This window comes from Bactrocera neohumeralis, unplaced genomic scaffold (assembly GCF_024586455.1).
Source record: "Bactrocera neohumeralis isolate Rockhampton unplaced genomic scaffold, APGP_CSIRO_Bneo_wtdbg2-racon-allhic-juicebox.fasta_v2 cluster10, whole genome shotgun sequence".
Classification (NCBI taxonomy): domain Eukaryota; kingdom Metazoa; phylum Arthropoda; class Insecta; order Diptera; family Tephritidae; genus Bactrocera; species Bactrocera neohumeralis.
In genome coordinates, this window is record NW_026089623.1 from 8,180,670 (window position 1) to 8,193,593 (window position 12,924).

General features: G+C 41.3%; 1 protein-coding gene across 1 annotated transcript; it reads left to right on the forward strand.

The window, feature by feature from the left end:
* Positions 1-10,750: 10,750 nt before the first annotated feature.
* On the forward strand, positions 10,751-12,468 carry LOC126765169 (piggyBac transposable element-derived protein 4-like). Its single transcript, XM_050482748.1, has 2 exons — positions 10,751-10,962; positions 11,021-12,468. Exon 2 carries the CDS (start codon positions 11,047-11,049, stop codon positions 12,466-12,468), a length of 1,422 nt encoding a protein of 473 aa, XP_050338705.1. The 5' UTR covers positions 10,751-10,962; positions 11,021-11,046.
* The last annotated feature ends 456 nt before the right edge of the window (positions 12,469-12,924 follow it).

Genomic DNA, 12,924 nt, shown 5'->3' on the forward strand with positions numbered 1-12,924 from the left:
AACAGGGCTGCACTCTTACCTACCTAAACGGTCTGGGATATCAATGAAATTCTTAACTCGTGTAAAAGCACATTCGATGCATTTTTGCATGACCACCACGGGCACGTTTGCAGAAGTTTCGGCGCTGAACCCAACTTTCGACGGTTTTCTAACGTTTCGATATTCGTACGAAGTTTATCAATCAAATAGCAGGAATGAGACTGCTTATTGACTGGGCCATTTCGGCTTGAGCGGCCGTCCTGTTGGAACCACATATTGTCCAAATCCATATCATCTAACCTAACCAGCTTAGTCGCAGTCTTTTAGTTCACTGAACTATGTTCTTTCTCTCGAAAATTCGTATCGGCAAGATGAGGATGGTGAGTAAGCCGTAGAATTTGGTCTTTGTACGCCGAGAGAGCACTAGGACTATACTTCTTAACTATCTGCTCAGTCCGAAGTAGCACTTGTTGGGAAGGTTTATTTTACGATTTCGAGGACGTTAATGCTGGTTACAAGATAGACAGAATTATCTACGACTTCGAAGTTATGACTGTCAACAATGACGTGGGAACCTATTCGCGAGTGCGATGACTGTTTGTTTGATGATAAGAGATACGTCATCTTTTCTGACTTCGTTTATTACCAGACCCATTTGCTTCGCTTCTTTGGCTTCTAAAGGCGCGGTAAGTATGGTCAATAATATCAAAGTCATCGGCGTACGCCAGCAGTTGTCCATTATTTTAGAAGATTGTATCTGCTCTATTCAGATCTGCAGATGGAATTATTTACTCCACGAGTAGAGCGAGTCGCATTGCCTGAAACCTTCGTCCTTCCCTTTGATCTTGCTCAACGTCAGTTTACACAGCTATATTAGTCTTGAGACACCAACACCAACAATTTCAGACATAGCGAAATAAAAGCTGACCTTTTTCGTCCTGTCAAAAGCAGCTTGGAAATCTACGAAAAGTTGGTGTATGTCGATTCTCTTATCAAGGGTATTTTCGAAGATTTGGTGTATGGTGAATATCTGTAATTTTCCATGTCTAAAGCCACACTGATAAGGTCCAATCCGTTTGCTGACGGTGGGCTTTATCCCACTGTAGTTGGCACAGATTGTGGGGTCTCCTTTTTTGTTGATTAGGCAGAGCACACTTAAATTCCAATCGTCGGGCATGCTTTCGTTACAATATCTTCAACAAAGAAGCTGATGTATCCTCCTTAACAGTTCTTCACAGCCGTGTTTGAATAGCTCGGCCGGCAATCCATCGACCCCCGACACTTTGCTGGGAAAGTGTTGCCTCCATAATTTCAGTATACAGTCAAACCTGAGTAAGTGAGAACTGGATTAGTAAGAAAACTCTATAAGTGAGAGTTATAGCCAGGACCCGTCATTTTAAGCTACCAAAACCTCTATTAGCGAGAAACAGAATCCTCTGTAAGAGAGAGTCGTTTTTCCCTCATGAACCTCCGTGAGTGAGAATGCTACTGATCTATACCTCTATAAGTGACAGTCAAGCTTTATTTATTTATGTATATTATTTAGGAGGAACTGTAGTTACAATAGGAATACATACATATATAAAAGATACACACTTACAGTAACAAATGATAAAACAAATTACAAAATTTAACATCTGCTATTTTTTGGCTCATTCTTAACTTTCGTGGAACTTCCTACCATTGTTTTCGTATTGTTTTCATGTCAATATTGTGCCTATTCTATTGCGTGGAACTAAATAACATTGTTATTTTATCGCATTCGTGTTAGCGAGAAACCTCTATAAGCGAGAATGAGATTGTGCTCCCTTGAACTCTCGCTTATCCAGGTTTAACTGTATTCCGCTCTTCAAACTTTTTGTTAGTCGCTGCATCTTTTCTTTGAAATTTCGAGCATTACTTCTGTCGTCAAACTTGTTCACCTCTTCGAACTCACTCTTTTTTTGTCCGAAAATGCGTTTCGCTTCTCTCTCCAACTCTCGGTATCTATTCCATCGCGCATATGTTCTGGTCGATTGTAACATCGCAAGGGAGGCAGTCTGGTTTCTCTCCAATATTGTCCCCATAGATTTTACATATCCCCAGAAGAAACAAATTTAAAGGTGTGATATGGCAAGATCTTTCTGGCCAATCAACCCTTCCAAAAATTGAAATTATATGCTCACCGAAGTTTTCTCTCAATAAATCCATTGATTGATGCGATGTGGGAAGTTGCGCCATCTTGTTGAAACCAAATGTCGCCGAGATCAATTCAATTTCAGGCATCAAATAGTCGGTTACGATTGCCATTGACCGTTATGTTTTCAAGGGCTTTATTTTTGAAGAAATATGGACCAATGTTGTTTTTTCTGGACGAAGTTGCAGCTCTTTAATCACTTCAGGTTACCCTCCGTCTGAATGTGGCAAGTTTGCTTGTCTAAATACACATTGAGCCAAAAATGGGTCTCATCGCTGAACAAAATTTGACTCCAAACGTCGGATTTTCTTAGAACTTTTGAAGAGCCCATAGGCGAAGCGATAACACTTGTTGTAGTAGAAAGCGAACAGTTCAAGATCTCGACAAAATATACGCCAAGTCGTGCCACGCGTCAGTCCGAGTTGCCGCTATTTTCTTCTTTGCATGCTAAAATAGTGCGCTCAGTAGACCAAGTATTTTCTTGGTAGCCGAGGAACATCCGTTTGAAGGCGAGCTAAAGTGAGAGTGAGGGATGTTTCGCAGGGTTATGCACTGGGTTTGGGACCCGATACGTAAAAAACACCCCCAATGAAAAATAACAACAAGCGTCGAATGAGTGACCCCCCTTTTGATCTTCATCATGGCAAACGAAATCAGGACTACGAATTGAGGGCATGCACCTGGAATATCCGGTCCCTTAATTGGGAAGGTGCCGCTGTCCAGCTGGTTGGTCGCTGGACTCCGGCGAGTAGGTCCTTGTGGCAATTACTACAGTGGCCATATACAGGAGCACAAATTTTGTGTGGGACTCGTGGTGGGAGAGAGACTCCGTCGCCGAGTACTATCATTCACACCGGTGGATGAACGTCTAGCCGCAATCCGAATCAAAGAAAAGTTCTTCAATATATCGCTGATTTGCGCACACGCCCCGTCGGAAGAAAAGGACGATATGACCAAAGATGGCTTCTACGAGAGCTTGGAGCGCACCTATGAGAGCTGCCCGCGCCACGATATCAAAATCGTGCTTGGCGACTTTAACGACAGGGTGGGCAAGGAAGGTATCTTTGGCACTACGAACGATAAATTCAGCCTCCACGACGAAACATCCCCAAATGGATCGAGGCTGATCGACTTCGCCGGAGCTCGAAATATGGTTATCCGTAGTACTAGATTTCAGCATAAGAAAATGCATCATTCCACCTGGCTGTCTCCGGAAAACCATTGGTTTTCGGAAAATGCAAAAGACGACGAAGAGTGCCGTGTCGCAGCGGAGAGGAAACAGACTGCCTACCTCGCAACGTTATGATCGACCACAACACGTGCCGAATGGGATAGGTTCCGAGAACTGAATAAGGAAGCGAGACGCATTTGCATACAGAAAACGAAAGAGGCCGAAATGCGTGAGTATGAAGAGCTTGACAAGCTGGCCGCCAGGGGTAATGCTCGAAAATTCGACGAAAAGATGCGGCGCCTAACACAAGGTTTCAAGACCGGAGCATACTCTTGTAGAACCCCCAAAGGTCACCCAGTGATCGATGCCCAAAGCATACTAAAATTATAGAGGGAAGTACACGCCAGGAGAAGGCGAACCCGATTCTCCAATCGATGACGATGGCGCAGACGTTCCATTACCCGACCATGAAGAAGTTCGAATAGCAATTGCCCGCCTGAAAAACAACAAAGCGGCAGGGGCCGACGGATTGCCGGCCGAGCTATTCAAACACGGCGGAGAAGAACTGATAGGGTGCATGCATCAGCTTCTTTGTAAAATATGGTCGGACGAAAGCATGCTCAACGATTGGAATTTAAGTGTGCTATGCCCAATCCACAAAAAGGGATTCCCCACAATCTGCACCAACTACCGTGGGATTAGCCTCCTCAACATCGCCTATAAGGTTCTATCGAGCGTATTGTGTGAAAGATTAAAGCCCACCGTCAACAAACTGATTGGACCTTATCAGTGTGGCTTTAGACCCGGAAAATCAACAACCGACCAGATATTCACCATGCGCCAAATCTTGGAAAAGACCCGTGAAAGGAGAATCGACACACACCACCTCTTCGTCGATTTCAAAGGTGCTTTCGACAGCACGAAAAGGAGCTGCCTTTATGCCGCGATGTCTGAATTTGGTATCCCCGCAAAACTAATACGGCTGTATAAACTGACGTTGAGCAACACCAAAAGCTCCGTCAGAATCGGGAAGCACCTCTCCGAGCCGTTCGATACCAAACGAGGTTTCAGACAAGGCGACTCCCTATCGTTCGACTTCTTCAACCTGCTTCTGGAGAAAATAATTTGAGCTGCAGAACTAAACAGAGAAGGTACCATCTTCTATAAGAGTGTACAGCTGCTGGCGTATGCCGACGATATTGATATCATCGGCCTCAACACCCGCGCCGTTAGTTCTGCTTCCTCCAAGCTGGACAAGGAAGAAAATGATCACAGAAAATGGGTTTGGCAGTGAACGAGGGCAAAACGAAATATCTCCTGTCATCAAACAAACAGTCGTCGCACTCGCGACTTGGCTCTCACGTCACTGTTGACAGTCATAACTTTGAAGTCGTAGATAATTTCGTCTATCTTGGAACCAGCGTAAACACCACCAACAATGTCAGCCTAGAAATCCAACGCAGGATAACTCTTGCCAACAGGTGCTACTTCGGAATGAGTAGGCAATTGAGAAGCAAAGTCCTCTCTCGACAAACAAAAACCAAACTCAATAAGTCACTCATAATTCCCGTCCTGCTATATGGTGCAGAGGCTTGGACGATGTCAACAACTGATGAGTCGACGTTGCGAGTGTTCGAGAGAAAAGTTCTGCGAAAGATTTATGGTCCTTTGCGCGTTGGCCACGGCGAATATCGCATTCGATGGAACGATGAGCTGTACGAGATGTACGATGACATTGGCATAGTTCAGCGAATTAAAAGACAGCGACTACGCTGGCTAGGTCATGTTGTCCGGATGGATGAAAACACTCCAGCTCTGAAAGTATTCGACGCAGTACCCGGCGGGGGAAGCAGAGGAAGAGGAAGACCTCCACTCCGTTGGAAACACCTGGCTACACTTGGAATATCCAATTGGCGCCACGTAGCGAAAAGAAGAAACGACTGGCGCGCTGTTGTTAACTCGGCTATAATCGCGTAAGCGGTGTCTGCGCCAATTAAGAAGAAGAAGAGTAATTGTGTCTTATGGCAGACTGCATTTATATAATATTTCGGGTCCTTTAAATTTAAAAAACTGACCGTTTAATTATCATTAATCTTACAATTTTACTGTATGTTCCTTGTAAAATTGAAATTCAAATACACTAAACAAATTTGAACAATTCTGCAAAATACTTTAAACAGTGATTCACAAAATGTAAACTAAGAGCTATTGTTTTCGTTTTCAAATGTCCTATTTTTACATAGTAGTCAAACTCAAATGATATCTTTTGGTGTTACTCAACGTCAGTTTACATAGCCGTATTAGTTTTGCGGGGATACCAAATTCAGACAACGCGGCATAAAGGCAGCTCCTTTTCGTGCTGTCGAAAGCAGCTTTGAAATCGACGAAGAGGTGGTGTGTGTCGATTCTCCTTTCACGGGTCTTTTCCAAGATTTGGCGCACGTCTAAAGCCACACTGATAAGGTCCAATCAGTTTGTTGACGGTGGGCTTTAATCTTTCACACAGTACGCTCGATAGAACCTTATATGCGATGTTGAGGAGGCTAATCCCACGCAGATTGTGGGGTCTCCTTTTTTATGGATTGGGCATAGCACACTTAAATTCCAATCGTTGGGCATGCTTTCGTCCGACCATATTTTACAAAGAAGCTGATGCATGCTCCTTATCAGTTCTTCGCCGCCGTGTTTGAATAGCTCGGCCGGCAATCCGTCGGCTCCTGCCGCTTTGTTGTTCTTCAGGCGGGCAATTGCTATTCGAACTTCTTCATGGTCGGGTAATGGAACGTCTGCTCCATCGTCATCGATTGGGGAATCGGGTTCAACTTCTCCTGGTGTTGTGCGTTCACTGCCATTCAGCAGGCTGGAGAAGTGTTCCCTCCATAATTTAAGTATGCTTTGGGCATCAGTGACTAGATCACCTTTGGGGGTTCTACAGGAATACGCTCCGGTCTTGAAACCTTCCGTAAGCCGCCGCATTTTTTCGTAGAATTTTCGAGCATTACCCCTGTCGGCCAGCTTATCAACCTCTTCGTACTCACGCATTTCAGCCTCTACCGATCTGGTTGGTAGTTTTTCGATCCGGAGACAGCCAGGTAGCTTGATGAATCTTCTTATGCTGGAATCTAGTACTACAGATAACCATATTTCGGGCCCCAGCGAAGTCAATCAGCCTCAACCCATTTGGGGATGTTTCGTCGTGGAGGCTGAATTTACCGACCGTAGTGCCAAATATACCTTCTTTGCCCACCCTGGCGTTAAAGTCGCCAAGCACGATTTTGACATCGTGGCGGGGGCAGCTCTCATAAGCGCGCTCCAAGCGCTCATAGAAGGCATCTTTGGTCACATCGTCCTTCTCTTCCGTCGGGGCGTGGGCGCAAATCAGCGATATGTTGAAGAACCTCGCTTTGATGCGGATTGTGGCTAGACGTTCATTCACCGCAGTGAATGATAGTACTCGGCGACGGAGTCTCTCTCCCACCACGAATCCTACACCAAACTTGCGCTCTTTTATATGGCCGCTGTAGTAAATGTCACAAGGACCTACTCGTCTCTGTCCTTGTCCCGTCCATCGCATTTCTTGGACGGCGGTGATGTCAGCCTTTGTCTTTACGAGGACATCAACCAGCTGGGCAGCGGCACCTTCCCAATTAAGGGACCGGTCATTCCAGGTGCATGCCCTCAATTCGTAGTCCTTATTTCGTTTGCCATGGTCGTCATCAAAAGGGGGGTCTCTCATCCGAGGCTGGTTGTAGCTCTTCACTGGGGGTGTGTTTTACGTGGCGGGTCCCAAACCCAGCGCACAACCCTTGTAGGGAATGTTTCGCCTTCTCACTTTAGCTCGCCTTCGAACGGATGTTCTTAGGCTACCCGGAGGATACTTGGTCAAAGACCGGAAGTAGTGAGCTGCTTGAGCCATGTGTAAAAGAATCGTTTCTGGCCACTCCCAAGTGAATGGCGATCAGAGAACTTTCCTCACTTGCGTGAACTTCTACACATGACTCCATCCTCCACGACAACCACTAGAGCCACATTTTTCAAATACCCCAGATAAATGTAGAAGAAGCAAGGTTAGATTTCCTCTGACAACCTCATATAAAAACACAAATATATGTTCGTAACCTTTCGGCCCCGCAGGATGGCTTTCGCCAAAACTGATAAAATATCCTGATTCAAAAAATCTGAAGTTATGTGGCGCGCTACTAAACGCCAAATAAGTGCATATGCACTAAAACATAAAATACAACAAAATTTTCTCCAAAAGTCGAAAAATCGACAGATTTTATGCAATATTGTCCCATAGAGGCTTAAAATTTCAAATATAAATAAAATCAAAAAGGAAGTTAAATGATCACATACTCCCAATGCGATACATTGACGTACCTAAGCTTACAAAGCAAAGGTCGCTTTCAGCACATCTATCAAAGCGCTCCACATATGGGTGGGTTATGGGAATCAGCTGTACAAAGCATCAAATTAATTATGAAGAATTCTCTACTCCACGAATCGAAGCCGTTCTCCATTCACGGGTATTCTCTCGCAAGATCCCTCTATTGTCACAGTCCTAACTCCAGGGCTAAATAGTACCCATTTTGGCCATATCTGGCCAGGCGTGGAGTTACTATCCTTTATAAGCCGAGAATAAATAAAGTCCAAACATTGCCGATAATACAGACAAGGCATATAATAAACTACCGGTATGCCAAACCGATAAATAATAAATTGTAAGCAGCTAACAAAATTCATAAAAGCAAAGAACTTTTTTGGTATAATAATACAATAAGTCGTCAAAGCACGCAAAATCAATTATTACCTTAAGCACAAATATTTACACAAAATACAATTGGCTATTAAAACCAAAATCGCTTCTTACGGTTAATATTCTGCGGCCTCGGATACTCCACCAAGAGTAAGCTGAATTATATGCATCAAATTATATAGTATATATAAAACTAGGCAAAATATTCGCCTAGGGGGCCCAGGATGTTTAAATGAGTTAAGCATCCACCCCCTCTACTCGGTAAAACTAGCGCATCCTAATGCGACAGCTTAATTCCCCACAGCTGATGAAATTACAACACACCACACTCGTACGCAACTCAACTCACAAAAGGAATGGACAACCGGAAAGCTATACCATTCGTTCCAGCAATTCGCTACATACAGTTCGACTATCAACTTTATATACACTCCGTCGTTTCCGGAATTGGAGTATCGCCGCCTCGCCCATCGATATAATTTTTAATGAGTTTATATGCATAATAAATTAAACTTAATAAAACTTAAATAAACTTGTTGAAAATCGAAACATATACAAAATAAAACGGACATTTTTATTTAATTTAACGCAATGTATCGAGTATACATTTAAACATTAGGGTATTCCTTAAATTCCAATTTCGATATATTTTTGCACACACCTTCTAAAAACTTTGCGACCTGTTACTGCGAGTTTCAATTGTCATCTCATACGTGATTTCTAACATTATTAATGCGTTGTTGTTTATTGTGTGAAGATGTCTGTGGACTTACGAAGTGATAAACAAAGTATTTACCTTATCGGACAAGTACTCACCGTTTTATTTTACAACATTCGTGAAGTCAAGTTGGCTGTTAGTGAAAGTGCCAATCTTGTTATAAGAGAGTGCATTATATTTTGGGAAAAAACAGAATTCCTACGAAGGCATTTCCTAACTGCGTGAAGAAACTTGTTGATTTATATCATGTTTGGAGGTAGTTGCAAAACAACTGTAAGAAAACTTAGATGGCGTTCAAGAACCGTGAAAACAACTTTGTATCAGAGCTTGATAACTTGCTTGATATTGCACATGCTGATGCCTACGCCTAGAGGAAGACAAAAAATTTTTAAGGAAACAGAGAGAGCCAGGTCGACTATCATGCTTAGGTGGAATTGACAAAAAATTGGCGGAGAAAGAAGAACGAGTTAGGCAAAGACGATTGGAAGAAGAGGAAATAAAAGTAAAACAAAGAGAGTTATCGACTGTTTACTTCTTTACTTTTTCGATAGATAGCTTGCAATGTCATTAGAATTTGGATGAGGAGCAGATTTCGAATTCTGAATTTAGTACTCAGATTTCTTGCCCTGAAAAAAGTTCTAAAACAGGCACGAAAAGTTTCATAACTCCTAAACTGGTATCAGCTTTAGATCGATGCCAATTAAGCATAAGGGACTCAGTTTACATTCTCCATGCGGTTGTAGAAGCGTTTGGTCTGAACAGCGATGGTTTTCCTATTAACAAATCTTCGATTCAGCGAATTCGTACTTAGGCGAGAAAATCCAGGGCAGAAGCAATAAGAACTGACTTCCGGAATAGTTTGCCTGACGTAGTCCATTGGGATGGAAAACTATTACCTGGATTGGATGTACGAAGTTCAAAAGAGGAACGCTTGCCAATTATTGCCTCATTTGACAATTGAGAACAGCTTCCTGCAGTACTAAAATTAAAAAGTTCTTCTGGAAAACATCAAGCTAAAGCCATTTCAACTGCACTCTTTGACTGGGACCTCCATTAAAAAGTACAGATAATGTGCTGCGATACAATAGCTTCAAATACTGGCCGTTTCAGTGGAGCTTGTGATATATTGGAGCAGACTTTAGACAGGGAATTGCTGCTTTTTGCTTGTCGCCATCAAATTTATGAGTTGGTCCTTAAAGCTGTTTTGCTTTAGCAAATTGCAAGTAGCCCAGATATTCCAATTTTCAAAAAGTTAAGAGATAATTGGAAAAATATTACCACCGATAAAATTGAACCACCTTTGAATTTCGTTAAAGCACACATCGCTGTGACAAACATTACATCTTTGTTAAGTTATTATAAGACTGAACTGGACAAAACCTTTTATTAGCCCTAGAACCATAATATGCGTAAATTTTACGCATATACAATTTTCAAATTGTGTTTGCACAAGTGTGCCATGACGTAACGGTACCCAGCGCCGGCAGTGCTTGTAGCAATTAGTTTTATATATGCAGGAATGAGAAAACCCAGCAAATGTGGTCATTTGAAGGTTTGAGAGCAAGTGCAGCACAAGTCTATGCGTAAAATTTACGCATTGTTGGTAAAAAGCGAAAAAATCGAATACGTAAAATTTACGCATTGTTGGTAATAAGTGGAATAATTATTCGTAATAAAAGTATACAACTGTTGTGCAAATTTTATGTAGGCTTGTTTTCACTGACGAAATGGCAGCTGGAAAACCGTCTTTTTCAAAACAAAAATTTGATGATGACGATATAGAGGTTATTCTGCATGATGAAGATTTTAGTGATATCAGTGGAGATGGAGAAGAGGAAAATGAAGATTTCGATAGCGATGATAGTTTGGCCGATATGAGCTATTTTCCTGATCCAATTGATGAAGCAGAGCTAGAAAAAGAACTAGAAGTTGTCTGGTCTGAAAAAGAAAAACAGCAACAGCATTGGAGGGGAATAAGCAGACAAAAATAAAACGTAAAACTTTAACATTGCCAAATTTGGAACAAGAGTTGGATAACCAACTTGCGGAAATTGGGGAAAATAGTCAAATTTTGGGCAAAAACGGTCACATTTGGAATAATTTTCCAATAAAACGTGAATACGGTAAATGCGCAGCACGAAATATTATATACATTCGGCCAGGTAATAAAATAATAATGAGAGAAGTACACTTTCGTACATCTACACTAAATATTTACAGGACCATCGGGTAACGCCAAAGAAGCCATGGAACCAAGCGATGCATTTAAACTGTTTATTAGTGACGAGATATTGAATATTGTTTTATACCATACAAATGCCAAAATTTCTCAACTAAGAAATAAATATCAATCAAGAAATGCCACGGTTTCAAATACAAGTCTTATGGAATTGAAAGCCTTGTTGGGTTTGCTGTATTTGTCTGCTGTTTTGAAGAGCAACCATCTATCAACTGATATCTTGTTTGACACTTCTTATTCGGGCGATCGATATAGAGCGACAATGAGTAGACATAGATTCGAGTTTCTTCTAAACTCACTTCGTTTCGACGATATGACTACAAGAGAAGAGCGGAAGAAAAAGTCTTCATTTGCGCCAATTTCTGAAATTTGGGATATTTTTGTTGATAGTTGTACAAAGAATTTTAAGCCTGGTTCCTATGTAACCATCGATGAGCAACTTGTTGGTTTTCGAGGTAGATGCCCATTTAGGATGTATATTCCGAACAAACCAAATAAATTCGGAATAAAAATTGTAATGGTCTGCGATGTCGCTACAAAATACGTTATTAACGCAGAGCCGTATCTCGGAAAGTCTACTAATACACAAGGAAAACAACTAGCCAATTACTTTGTTGAAGGACTGACGAAACCTTTGCATGGAAGTAACCGGAATATAACAATGGACAACTGGTTTACGAGCATCCCTTTGGCAACAAAACTGTTAAGTAATCCCTACAGTATGACAATTGTTGGCACACTACGTAAAAATAAAGCTGAAATACCACCGGAATTACTTGACACTAAGTCACGGCAGTGTGGCTCATCCCGATTCGTTTACAATGAGAATATGACTTTAGTGTCATTCCAGCCAAAACAAAATAGGAATGTACTATTACTTTCAACGATGCATATTAATGGAGCGCTAGACCCAACCACAAAAAAACCTGAAATTATACTCACATATAATTCGACCAAAGGCGCAGTTGACACTTTTGATCAGATGACTCAAAATATTTGCTGCAACAGAAAGACGAAACGGTGGCCACTTTGTTTCTTTTACAATATGTTAAATATTTCTTCAGTTAATGCCTACGTTTTATATAGTCACAATGTAACACGAAACGGTCTTAAGCCTATGAGTAGGTCAAAGTTTGTACTTAAACTTCATGAAGAACTCACACAACCGTGGCAAGAGGAACGATTGCTAAATGCACGGTTGCCTACAAAATTAAAAGAAAAAATAAATGAAATAATAAAAACTAACAACCCAATAGGTTCAATAGTTAGTCAAAAAGCTTCTCCGCAAAAGGCGAAAAGGAAATACTGCACATTTTGCCACTACACAAAAAGACGATTTACTACAACATATTGCTCTGTATGCAAATCATCAGCAATTTGTGGTGAAGATCAAATTAAAGTTTGTAAAAACTGTGTTAATGAAATTTAATCTATTCCTTCTCTTTTCTTTAATAAAATGAACTGAATTTTCTTTTAAAATCTTATACTTTATTTTAAAAATAAATTGTTTGATAAGAATTATCAATTTAGACTGCAAAATGGCTCAAAATCGGGTTATATTAGGCGGATTCTCATTTCTGCGTAAAATTTACGCATAGTTGGTCTTAACGTAGTATAGAATGACGTTATGGTTCTAGGGTTAGAGACGATTACCTCGAATTGGTTGAACTATGCGTTGTGTTCTTAGGTGGAGATACAGAGAATAACCAAGACTTGTGCGTTTTGAAAGTTGTAAAAGAATATGAAAAAGTAAACGCGACAAGTTCCAAGTTTGTTCATCATTTATGGTATTTGTGTGAAGAAACAGTCATGTTATCACTCTTTCATTAAGAAGACAAAAATGATGAATAATTTAAACAGAGACGAAAGTTCAGATTACGCGAAA

Excerpts from the sequence above, each read along its gene's own strand:
- LOC126765169 (XM_050482748.1), top strand. The coding sequence starts at position 11,047 with ATGGAACCAAGCGATGCATTTAAACTGTTTATTAGTGACGAGATATTG.